The following is a 12,502-nucleotide window of genomic DNA, read 5'->3' as shown; positions in this document are numbered from 1 at the left end:
TGAAAGGGAATGATGAACTCACAAACACGAAGGAACCAGAGAGACGCAACAGAGAATCCAACAATAAAGGGACAGAACTTAAATGACATAAAAAGAGCTACATTTAAAACAGGTGGGTGCAATGAACAAAACACAAACAGGTCAAAAGGAGATTGCACTTTAAAATATTATGCAGGTCAGGTTTGCAGTTTCAACGAGTTCTTCCTTTTTTCAGTTGGACAGAACAGTGCTCCACGAGATATTTAAAATACAATATTGTTTCCTAACCAAACCCTGATATAAACTTTCTCCTTGACCTTTCTGTTGCGTTCCTTGGTCTTCATGATACTGTTGTTGTTCACTAATGTTCGAGACCTTCACTGAACAGCTGGATTAATAGTGAGATTAAATCACGAGTGGACTCTGTTTACTTAAGTGATATCTGAAGGCTACACTGGATTTTATTTAGGGGTATAAGAGTAAAGGGGGCTGAATACAAATGCATACCACCATTTTCAGAGTCTAATAGAGAAATTTTGAGACTATGCATACTTTTTCTTCCACTTCACGGTTTTGTGCCACTATGTGTTGGTCTATCACATACAGGTCCTTCTCAAAATATTAGCATATTGTGATAAAGTTCATTATTTTCCATAATGTAATGATGAAAATGTAACATTCATATATTTTAGATTCATTGCACACTAACTGAAATATTTCAGGTCTTTTATTGTCTTAATACGGATGATTTTGGCATACAGCTCATGAAAACCCAAAATTCCTATCTCACAAAATTAGCATATTTCATCCGACCAAAAAAAGAAAAGTGTTTTTAATACAAAAAACGTCAACCTTCAAATAATCATTTACAGTTATGCACTCAATACTTGGTCGGGAATCCTTTTGCAGAAATGACTGCTTCAATGCGGCGTGGCATGGAGGCAATCAGGACCAGGACCTGCAAAAACAAGTCGATTCAAATCTCAGTAAGGCAACCGGTAGTCACTCTCCATGGCCTCACTCCTCCCAGGCCTACGTTTTTGCCTCTGCCACAGCCCGGGCCATGACACGCTTGGTCTCACGGTACCCGTCAGCCGCCTCAGGAGTCCCACAAGCCAACCACAGCCGATAGGACTCCTTCAGTTTGACAGCCTCCCTTACTGCCGGTATCCACCACCAGGTTCGGGGATTGCCGCTGCGACAGGCCCTGCAGACTTAAGGCCACAACTACAGGCAGTAGCATCGACAACAGATGCGTAGAACATGGTCCACTCAGACTCTGTGTCTCCAACTTACCCCGGAATCTGGTCAAAGCTCTCCCGGAAGTGGGAGTTGAATACATCCCTGGCCGAGGGCTCCGCCAGGCGTTCCCAGCAGACCCTCACTATGCACTTGGGCCTGCCAAGTCTGTCCGGCTTTCTCCTCTTTCAGCGGACCCAACTCACCACCGGGTCGTGATCTGTGAACAACTTCAACCCCTCTCTTCACCCGAGTGCCCAAAACATGCAGCCGAAGGTCTGAAGACACTACAACGAAGTCTATCATCGACCTCCTGCCTATGGTGTCTTGGTGCCTGGGGCACTGATGAACACCCTTATGCTTGAACATGGTGTTCATTATGGACAATCCGTGACTAGCACAGAAGGCCAATAACAAAACACCACTCGGATTCAGATCGGAAGGCCATTCCTCCCGATCACGCCTCTCCAGGTGTCACTGTCGTTTTCCATGTGGCCATGGAAGTCCCCCAGCAGAATAATGGAGTCCCCTCTCACCCACTGGGGTAAACCCCCACACGAGACGGCTGAGCTGGGTGGCAACAAGCAAACGCACCCCAGTTTGCCACCTCTCCCCGCATGCCACCCCAAGAGTAGAAGGCTGTCCAGCCCCTCTCGAGGAGATGGGTTCCAGAGCCCACGCTGTGCGTGAAGACGAGCCCAACTATTTTGATATCTCTCGACCTCCCGCACAGCTCCGGCTCTTTCCCCCCCAAAAAGGTGATATCTCTAGAGCCAGCCTAAGCATCTGGAGATTGAGCTGCCGAGGTCTCCACCTTTGTCCGCTGCCAAGTCCTCTTTGGATCGGTCCCTCACGTCTCTTGTTCGGGCTTAGCCCGGCTGGGTCCTGCGAGGAGCAACCCGGCCACCAGCCGCTCTCCGACGAGTCCCGACCCTAGGCCTGGCTCCAGGGTGGGACCCCGGCTCCGCCGTCCTGGACGACGTCACTTGCCTCGATTGTCTGATCCTCATGAAGGTGTCTTGAACCGCTCTTTGTCTGACCCGTCACCAGAGCCTGTTTGCCATGGGAAACTCTACCAGGGACATTTAAGCCCCAGACAACATAGCCTCTAGGATCATTCGAGCAAACCCCTCCACCACGTTAAGGTGGCAGTTCAAGGAGCGGAATGTGTAATCCCTGGGTGACAATACCAGGCTTTGTTATTGGATCATTTGCTTAGCTCTAAATCTTTTAATAAAATTTTACATTTTTGCACCCTTTTGGGTTTCACAGTAAGTAAAAAAAGTTGTCTCTAGGGTATATGGTCTTTGTTATTCTAAATTCATATAACTGAAAAAATCTATTTCATAAATAAACATGACTAGCCTTCATACAGATGACACTAATTATTTGTGCAAATCTGGTCAAAGTCATGAAGCCAGAATAAGTTTTCATTAGTCCAGCCTTTGTAGAAAAGATGGCTTCTGGGTGTTTTTCAAAAATGAAAACTGGCATCTGGCTTTAATCTGTCACTGCTGTATAGTTGTTAGAATAAATCTTTAAAGGGTAGATGTATATAACTGAACTTTATTGTTTCCATGGCAATGCAATCACACTGAAGCAGGGAGAGCTTTATCGCAGGGATACTGGTGTAGGCCACCCACGATGCCTCCTCATACGTGGCTTCATCCCATCTATTAAGTGTGTTTGATGTCTCCTCAGGTAATAGGTGGGTGCTTGTCTTTAATGGTGGATTGTTGCAGTAGAGCTGCAAGGAACTGTTTCAAGCCTGAAAGGATCAGGAGCTTCACCTGCATCCTTGGGCACTGCCTGTTTTGTGTATTTAAATGGAAGCAACTGAAGTGTGTATGCTTTGTGTTATTGGTGGGCAGAGATAATCATCCGTTAACTAGATATCAAGTGGGAAAGAAGAGGCTTTTGAGTTGAACATCTTAAACTGAACAGGATATTTAACTACACTGTCTTGCAAACGTATTAGAACCCTTCAGATGTCACATTTTGTCACATTACAACCACAAACTTCCCGATGCCATTTATTTTATACAAATAAAAAAGTTGAAAAGCATGGTGTGCATTTGTATTTGGTTCATCTCAACACCTTTTAGAATCACCCTTCACTGCAGTTACAGCTGCAAGTTTCTTGGCTTATGTCTCTACTACCTTTGCACTTCTAGAGTATGACATTTTTGTCGCATTCTTATTTTCAAAATAGTTCAACCTGAGTAAGACAGACGGAGATCATCGGTTGACATCCATTCTCAAATGTTGCCACAGATTCTAATACATGATTATGCTTTGATTGAAACCATTCCATTGTAGCTCTTGGTGTATGTTTAGGGTCGTTGTTCTGCTGAAAGGTGAACCTCCACCCCAGACTCAAGTCTTTGCCTCTAACAAGTTTCCTTTCAGGATTGCTCTGTACCTTGCTCCATCCATCTTTCTGTCTCTGACCATCTTCCCTATCTCCATAGCATCATGCTGCCAGCAACATGTCTTGCTGTGAGAAAGGTTTGCTGCGAGAAAGCCCCAGTAAGGTGATTGCTGTTCTGACATGCACATGCTTCTCCGTTTCCTGTCTGAAGTACCCAAAAAGAGTGATGACCTTGATGCCTGTTGCCAGATCCTTCTAGTGGTTTGGTTCTTCTTTGACGTTTTGTGGTTGTGAAGGAACAAGCAGCAGAAGGTAATCTGCAGTTGCATGATCGATAGATATATTTTAATGAAAGGGAATGATGAACTCACAAACACGAAGGAACCAGAGAGACGCAACAGAGAATCCAACAATAAAGGGACAGAACTTAAATGACATAAAAAGAGCTACATTTAAAACAGGTGGGTGCAATGAACAAAACACAAACAGGTCAAAAGGAGATTGCACTTTAAAATATTATGCAGGTCAGGTTTGCAGTTTCAACGAGTTCTTCCTTTTTTCAGTTGGACAGAACAGTGCTCCACGAGATATTTAAAATACAATATTGTTTCCTAACCAAACCCTGATATAAACTTTCTCCTTGACCTTTCTGTTGCGTTCCTTGGTCTTCATGATACTGTTGTTGTTCACTAATGTTCGAGACCTTCACTGAACAGCTGGATTAATAGTGAGATTAAATCACGAGTGGACTCTGTTTACTTAAGTGATATCTGAAGGCTACACTGGATTTTATTTAGGGGTATAAGAGTAAAGGGGGCTGAATACAAATGCATACCACCATTTTCAGAGTCTAATAGAGAAATTTTGAGACTATGCATACTTTTTCTTCCACTTCACGGTTTTGTGCCACTATGTGTTGGTCTATCACATACAGGTCCTTCTCAAAATATTAGCATATTGTGATAAAGTTCATTATTTTCCATAATGTAATGATGAAAATGTAACATTCATATATTTTAGATTCATTGCACACTAACTGAAATATTTCAGGTCTTTTATTGTCTTAATACGGATGATTTTGGCATACAGCTCATGAAAACCCAAAATTCCTATCTCACAAAATTAGCATATTTCATCCGACCAAAAAAAGAAAAGTGTTTTTAATACAAAAAACGTCAACCTTCAAATAATCATTTACAGTTATGCACTCAATACTTGGTCGGGAATCCTTTTGCAGAAATGACTGCTTCAATGCGGCGTGGCATGGAGGCAATCAGTCTGTGGCACTGCTGAGGTCTTATGGAGGCCCAAGATGCTTCGATAGCGGCCTTTAGCTCATCCAGAGTGTTGGGTCTTGAGTCTCTCAACGTTCTCTTCACAATATCCCACAGATTCTCTATGGGGTTCAGGTCAGGAGAGTTGGCAGGCCAATTGAGCACAGTGATACCATGGTCAGTAAACCATTTACCAGTGGTTTTGGCACTGTGAGCAGGTGCCAGGTCGTGCTGAAAAATGAAATCTTCATCTCCATAAATCTTTTCAGCAGATGGAAGCATGAAGTGCTCCAAAATCTCCTGATAGCTAGCTGCATTGACCCTGCCCTTGATAAAACACAGTGGACCAACACCAGCAGCTGACACGGCACCCCAGACCATCACTGACTGTGGGTACTTGACACTGGACTTCTGGCATTTTGGCATTTCCTTCTCCCCAGTCTTCCTCCAGACTCTGGCACCTTGATTTCCGAATGACATGCAGAATTTGCTTTCATCCGAAAAAAGTACTTTGGACCACTGAGCAACAGTCCAGTGCTGCTTCTCTGTAGCCCAGGTCAGGCGCTTCTGCCGCTGTTTCTGGTTCAAACGTGGCTTGACCTGGGGAATGCGGCACCTGTAGCCCATTTCCTGCACACGCCTGTGCACGGTGGCTCTGGATGTTTCTACTCCAGACTTAGTCCACTGCTTCCGCAGGTCCCCCAAGGTCTGGAATCGGCCCTTCTCCACAATCTTCCTCAGGGTCCGGTCACCTCTTCTCATTGTGCAGCGTTTTCTGCCACACTTTTTCCTTCCCAGACTTCCCACTGAGGTGCCTTGATACAGCACTCTGGGAACAGCCTATTCGTTCAGAAATTTATTTCTGTGTCGTACCCTCTTGCTTGAGGGTGTCAATAGTGGCCTTCTGGACAGCAGTCAGGTCGGCAGTCTTACCCATGATTGGGGTTTTGAGTGATGAACCAGGCTGGGAGTTTTAAAGGCCTCAGGAATCTTTTGCAGGTGTTTAGAGTTAACTCGTTGATTCAGATGATTAGGTTCATAGCTCATTTAGAGACCCTTTTAATGATATGCTAATTTTGTAAAATAGGAATTTTGGGTTTTCATGAGCTGTATGCCAAAATCATCCGTATTAAGACAATAAAAGACCTGAAATATTTCAGTTAGTGTGCAATGAATCTAAAATATATGAATGTTAAAATTTCATCAAGACATTATGGAAAATAATGAACTTTATCACAATATGCTAATATTTTGAGAAGGACCTGTACAATTCTATGAAAATCCATTAAAGTTTGCTGTAACGTGAAACAAATGTGAAAACGTTTAAGCACTGTGGATGCTTTTGCAAGGCGGCTGTGTAGATCTATAGCCAATGAGCTACAGTCAGCTGCTGAGCCAGACCTCCGGGGTCCCTCAGCAGAAACCCCTCATCAGGAATCGCTGGTGATCCCTCGATCTATCCCTCCTTCGTTGCCCTCACTTCTCCTCCCCCCACCCGCTCTCTCTCTCTCCGCGTCCCTGTGAGGACGTACGCGCAACGGAGCGGACCCACTTCATCTCCTGAAGCTGAAGGCAGGCAGCATCTCTGCGGACTCGGTCGGTGTGTTGCTCCCTGCCTCCCTGAGAGCTCCGTCCTCTCTGTCTCTCTAGGTCTCACTCATATCGAAAGCGCGTGCCAGGTGTCATGACGCACCAAAAAAACTGGCGCGTGTCCTAAACTTCTCCCCGCTAGTGTGCCGCGTGCGGACTTGAAGTCGTCCCTCCCTCCGTCCCTCGCGTGCGTGGATCAATCGTGTGCGTCAGCCCCGGGCCCGTTTGTCATGTCCGTCCCGCTGTCACCGCTGATGATGTAATTGTTTCTCTCCCAGATGGTTCTGCGCTCCGCTTCTCCTCCTGTGTCGCTGCTCTCAGACTGAAAAGAGTCGCTGCAGAATGTGCCTCTGAAACTTGGACCGCCGACAGAAAACCACCACATGAAGACATTTTAAACTTCAACTCCTACTAAACTTGATCAACTTTCCTTAACAGGAGCGAGCATTTGATGCGTTGTGTTCTTGAGGAGAGCGATGGGGAGAAATCATCTGCATTTGTGGTCATTTCCTACGATCTAGTGGATGTATGGAGGAGAGCAGTCCGAGGATGACCGGCGGAACCCGGGAGGCTCCGGTGAACATCTCCCCGGCGGTGGCTGCCCACGCAGAGGGCGAGGAGATCGAGGTTTTGGAGAGTACCGACATCCTTCCCGTTGCTCCAGAAGAAGTCGTAAGTCTGCTCAGTATGTCTAGACTACCGTCGTAGACAGCCTTAAATGTCAGAAAACTGGGTCTCTGTTTAATTGTATGATGAGTGCAAATTAAACTCTTATTGGCACTTTTACGTCATGGCTGAACTGTGAAAACATTATTTCTTGTCACAGGCTTATAAGAATGTATAATTTTAAAACCGGCTCACTCTAAAGTTGCTGCATCCTTAATTTTAGTGATCAGTTAAGACCGGAACATAAATTAGGGTTATTTTTGGTCTGTAACATCATTATCAAACAGGTGCTCCAGTACTCTTTGTGTCCTGTCTGAGTTTTTTCATCCTTCCAACTCTTCCTCTCACTCACTTTCACCTTCACTTGCTCTTCTCTTCTCTTTGCTTTTCCTGTCTCAAGCAATGGAAGTCTCTGTTTGACAAGGTAAGTAATGCAAGCTTTATGTGGCTTTAGTCTATTGCCATATGCATGCTTTACTTATTGTCTCCAGTGTGTGTGTGTGCGTGTTTGTGCCCTGTGTGTGTAACCTCTGACCTACAGGACCCTCCAAAAGTACTAATACCCCTTGACACTTTTCACATACAGCAACCACAAACGTCAATGTGTTTTATTACCTAATATGTGGATTTCAAAATTTCTTAGTAATAGAATTGAAAAGTGTACTGTATCTCTAATACTCTGACACCCTTAAATAAAACCCAGAACAACTGCCTTCAGAAGCCACCTAATTTATTAATAGTCCCCCTGTATGTAGTTTAATCCTTTAATACATCTACTTGTTCTTTGAAGGCCTCAGAGGTTTGTTAGAAAATGTTAATGAACAAACAGCACCAAGAAGACCAAGGAATACAGCTGACAGGTCAGCTTTGAACGTATTAAAAATGGTACAGTTGCAAACCAAACAAGACATGTGGGCTCCCCCTACACTGATAGACTGGGTATTAATCAGAGAAGTATCCAAGAAGCCCAAGGTGACTTTGGAGGACCTAGAGAGGTCCACAGCTCACGAAGGAAACTATTAGTCTTCCACTTTACAAATCTGACCTTTATAGAAGAGAAACAAGAAACACATTTTTGTGAGAAACCTAAAAGAAGTGCAGTGTGCCACAATCTTTGCATGTCAAGCCCCTAACGTGTAAGAATATGCTGTGGTCAGTTACGACCAAAATTGATCATTTAGGGCATGATTCAAAACCCAGTGTGGAAAGAATTAAAACTACAAGATAAATGAACACACGACTCCCACCACGTTTTAAAACGTAGCATCATCTTACTATGAGGCAAGCTTTTGTTTGGCAAGGGCAATGAAGCTGGTCAGAATTAATGGGAAGATGGATGGAGCTAAAAACAGGTCAATCCTGGAAGGAAGCCTGTTAGAGGTTGCAAAAGACTTGAGGACAATGACCCTAAACATACAGCCAGATATGCAATGGAATGGTTTCGATCAAAAACTGATACCGGGAAAATACTGGAAGTATGTTGTTTCAGCTGTTGCATGACTTGAACATTGTTGTTCACAGAGAAAAATATTAACACATAAATATGCAAAGCTTGTACTGATATACCCAAACAGAATTGAACTGAAAAGTGGTTATATAAATTATTGATTCTGAGGGTATGAATACAAATCCACATCCACATTTCTGGATTTTCTTTGCACACATTTAGAAAACCATAATTTTCTGTCCACCTGATGATTGTGCACTACTTTGGGTTGGTCTAATACATAAAATCCAAATAAAATACAAACAAAGTTTGGGATTATAAAGTACCTAAATCTGAGGAGTTCAAGAAGGATGATCACTATATACTTCAGTTATATTTACCTGTCTAAAGGACATAAAACAGTGTGAAGAGTTTATGTATTGCATTTAGCGCAGACAAGAACATAAGATAAAGTTAGGTTTTTGGAGAAAACATTTTGCATTAACTGCAAAGTGCATTGCTTGACTTAAACATGCACTGGAAAGGCTTTCAGAAGACAACTAAGAACTCAATGAACTCATATGTTCTAACTCTGCAGGTCTGTTCTGTTTAAACCATCCCACAGAAACTTCTTCATATGCTAAACTTGATCTTTTCCTTAGAAAACGAGAGTGAATATGGAAATGCCGGTTTCTCATTTAGGCTGATTAATCGACCATATTTTTAGACTGAGATGTTGCCAAGGCCAGCTTTAAATCCCTCGCCTGCTGGGTAGCAATCATGCCACAACATGTAACAAGGCCACATCTCTGTCAAAGCCAGGAGCATCAGAGTGGGAGGACGCTGGGGGCTGAGGGTGTGCTGCTCGCTCACAGTGACCCCAATAATGCCATTAGAACAACACATAATATTGGATGCATTGATCTATGAGTCAGGCCTGCCTTGTAACAGACACATGACAGCATGCAGATGCACGCAAACAGCCAAGAAACCCCAGGAGAAGAGAAACAGAGACAGAATGATCATGCAAGCAGCCGGCTGATCTGACAGACGGCAAACGAGCCCCCCACTACCACACACACACACACACACACACACTTATTTATGCACAGCTATCACTGTGTGGGCCTGCTGCAACACCTGCCTGGCCTGGGAATCAGGGCCCCTACTTTCTGCTGAGGGTGATTATATGTATTAATGTGGGTGTTTCAGTGTGTGCCTGTGTGTGCAGAGGTTAGCTGGGATTTTCAGGATTGCGTCTGAGGCTCGTGTCAGGTTCACTCTTCCAGGGCTAGATAGAGGTCCCCTGGGAGTGTGTTGTGACTGCGTGCGTGTTAGTAAGGGAGTGTTTTCTATGGACAGCCATTGAATGGGCCCCTCAAGCTGCCATTTTTATGCATGCCGAACGGCTTTGAGTTTCCTCAAGTAGGCGTCGGCACAAAACAAAATGCGGGTTTGTCCAAATGGCGAGGTCGCTGACCGCTCTGGCAGCTACAAATGTCCTTTATCTTCTTTTGCTGTCTGTTCCTCCTCCTCACTCACAATGAGTTGCTCCATTTGTCAAGGGGCCGACCTTGGAGACACCCTGCTGCTGTGAAGCAACAAGAGGAATGATCAGCAGGATCATTCAGTTCCTGAACATCAGGAAAAGTAGGGGTTTTAATCCATCCTAGAAACCTTTGTTGTTGCGTAAGCAAAAAAAGAAAGATGCTGGAACAAAGAGCAAGGGCAGGACTTAAGATACTAGATAAACACTCCATGTATGAGTGATCTCATACATGGAGGTTTATTGTGACTGGATGGTTTTCTTTATTTGGCAGTATAATTAGAGGTCAGCTAGAATAGCATAACACTGCTGTTTCTGTTACAATTATCTTTCATTTTATTTGGATAAAAATATGAAGGGTTTGGTTTTTTTGTTTGTTTTAATTCCTGAAATTAGAAGTAGCATAAAATATGGCCACATTTGATGGAGTCGTCACTAACTCTAAGGACAAGGGACATTCAGTTTCCTGCGTCTCATACCTCTTTTCAGTTTATTGACAAGGACCATCTTTCAGCCAGTGTACAGAAACAGGTGACGGAGGGGGCAGCACTGTGTTTTATGCTCCATACAGCTGGAAAAACTCTGCCCACTCCAGCACTTTTCCTGGCATTGCATTAGAAGGACTTAAAGCCATAAGAATGGTACAATGGAAAATCTTGGTGGTTTTGAAACTGTAACATTTTAGATCCCTGGCCCATACTGGCTCATGGCTATATCCCATTAAAACATTGAATATGTTTGAGTTTAGAACCATTTACAGCCAATCTCTGGTGTCAGTAATAAATGTTACTGACCTATACTGGTTTTTCAGACACACAACACTAACTCCAGTTTTCCTCTTTTTAAGATTTTGTATTGCTAGTGGCCTTTATTGAACAGTGGTTAGGACAGCATCTTGAGGTCAGGAGTCAAAACCCTGATGGCTGCATCATGGCTGCAACATCTGCAGACCGATGTTAGACGCTCAGAAATATAAAACAACTTTGCTGTAATACCTTTAGCCTTTCTGTTACCTGCTGATGCCTCTTTCAGTAGCAACCTGAGTTAACAGGCGACATAACTCTTGTTGGCTTTTATATAGCTTGTTACAGCTTTTGTACTTCCTCTGACCTCCCTGATACTGAAAATAGATAACTCTGAGTCTGCTACACTCTGTAATAACATCAACTCTGAAGAGTGTTGTTTTCACTCCAACCTGGTTGTACTGAAATTATGGACCAGCAGATCTACAGTCCTCTCTAGTCCAGCTAAAAACTGTCTAAGCTTGGTCACTTGGTAATTTCTTAGTTAATTTTTCATTATAACTTTACAAAAATGGGGATTAGCAGGGTCTGCTTAAATGACAAAACATACCCACTCTTGATGGAGATGACACATTTGTTTTTTGCACCACGTGCTATCATGGGGCCGTCGGTGACCACAAAAACACTACAACTGCAAACTCTTCTGCTATGAGGTGTGGAAAGCTATTACAGTTTGTGCCTCCAAGGTATACCTCGGCCTTTAACTCTTTTCAAACTTCCTGCAACTCTTAGCAAGAGTTTGAAAGGATGTTAACAGCTTGTCATGTCACAGGCCAAAGTTAGATCCAAAACTTATCCGTATCTGATCGGTTGGTTAGGCTTATTTTAGGGCTGGATGATATAAGGAAAACATTAATTTGCACTTTGCAGATTGCTAAATATTGTGGTTGTGATTCATTATGACACATCCCCTCCACACGTTGTTGGAGTGGATGACAATTGCGATTTGATATATTTTCCAGCTCTACTATAGATGGAAAAAGCATGTGGTCATTATTAGATGTTAAATCCTGTTATTTTACTGGAATATTGTTAATAAAAGCAGTTAAAGTTTGGTAACACATTATTTGAACACCAGCACAGACGATGTAAAAAGTCATCTCAGAATTCTGCCACTTTTTCCATAACTACATCTTAATGGTGTGAATATGTAGCTGGTTTATGTCTTTTTACATGACTTAGCTGGCTGTTGATCTGTGTACAAAACATTCGCCTTCATATTGTTTTCACCGACTCCCGTGTGACTGTGCAGAATTGTATTTGAGTTTCAGACCATCACAGGCTGAAATGGAAATGCTGCGTCGCTTTGTTCTGCCTCCCTCTTCTCTCCTCTGTCCCGTCCCTGGAGAGGATTTTGTTGCTGTGTAAGTGCTTCCCTCTTCTGAGGAGCACAAACCTCAATTCTTCGATTCATGTTCCCCGTCTCCTGAAACAAACAAGAAGAGTGAGCACAGAAACAGACAACATCTAATGAAGCTAGGGAGATGTAGACTGTGAGGGATCTAATGTTTTGTCCTCCACACAGACACACACACACACACACGCACAGATGCAAACACAAAGGCTTATAATAAAGGTATCATCTCAAAGAAGGAACAGCTATTCTTG

General features: G+C 43.4%; 1 protein-coding gene across 4 annotated transcripts in view; it reads left to right on the top strand.

Annotated features, from left to right (window-relative positions):
• The first annotated feature begins 2,776 nt into the window (after positions 1-2,776).
• The window catches only part of rhbdl3 (rhomboid, veinlet-like 3 (Drosophila)), a 119,348-nt gene continuing 109,622 nt past the window's right edge, over positions 2,777-12,502 (top strand). Inside the window, exons 1-3 of one of the 4 annotated variants that reach the window (XM_047366464.1) lie at positions 2,777-2,926; positions 6,892-7,125; positions 7,520-7,543. In XM_047366464.1, coding sequence (XP_047222420.1) covers positions 6,982-7,125; positions 7,520-7,543 — 168 coding nt within the window. In that variant the 5' untranslated portion in view covers positions 2,777-2,926; positions 6,892-6,981. Of the gene's footprint in view, positions 2,927-6,233; positions 7,126-7,519; positions 7,544-12,502 lie in introns of those variants that run through there. The other 3 variants (XM_047366463.1, XM_047366466.1, XM_047366465.1) reach the window with 3 other exon arrangements.

Source organism: Girardinichthys multiradiatus, chromosome 5, assembly GCF_021462225.1.
Source record: "Girardinichthys multiradiatus isolate DD_20200921_A chromosome 5, DD_fGirMul_XY1, whole genome shotgun sequence".
Classification (NCBI taxonomy): domain Eukaryota; kingdom Metazoa; phylum Chordata; class Actinopteri; order Cyprinodontiformes; family Goodeidae; genus Girardinichthys; species Girardinichthys multiradiatus.
Note: the sequence above shows the minus strand (reverse complement) of the source record. Positions and strands in the feature narration are given on the sequence as shown.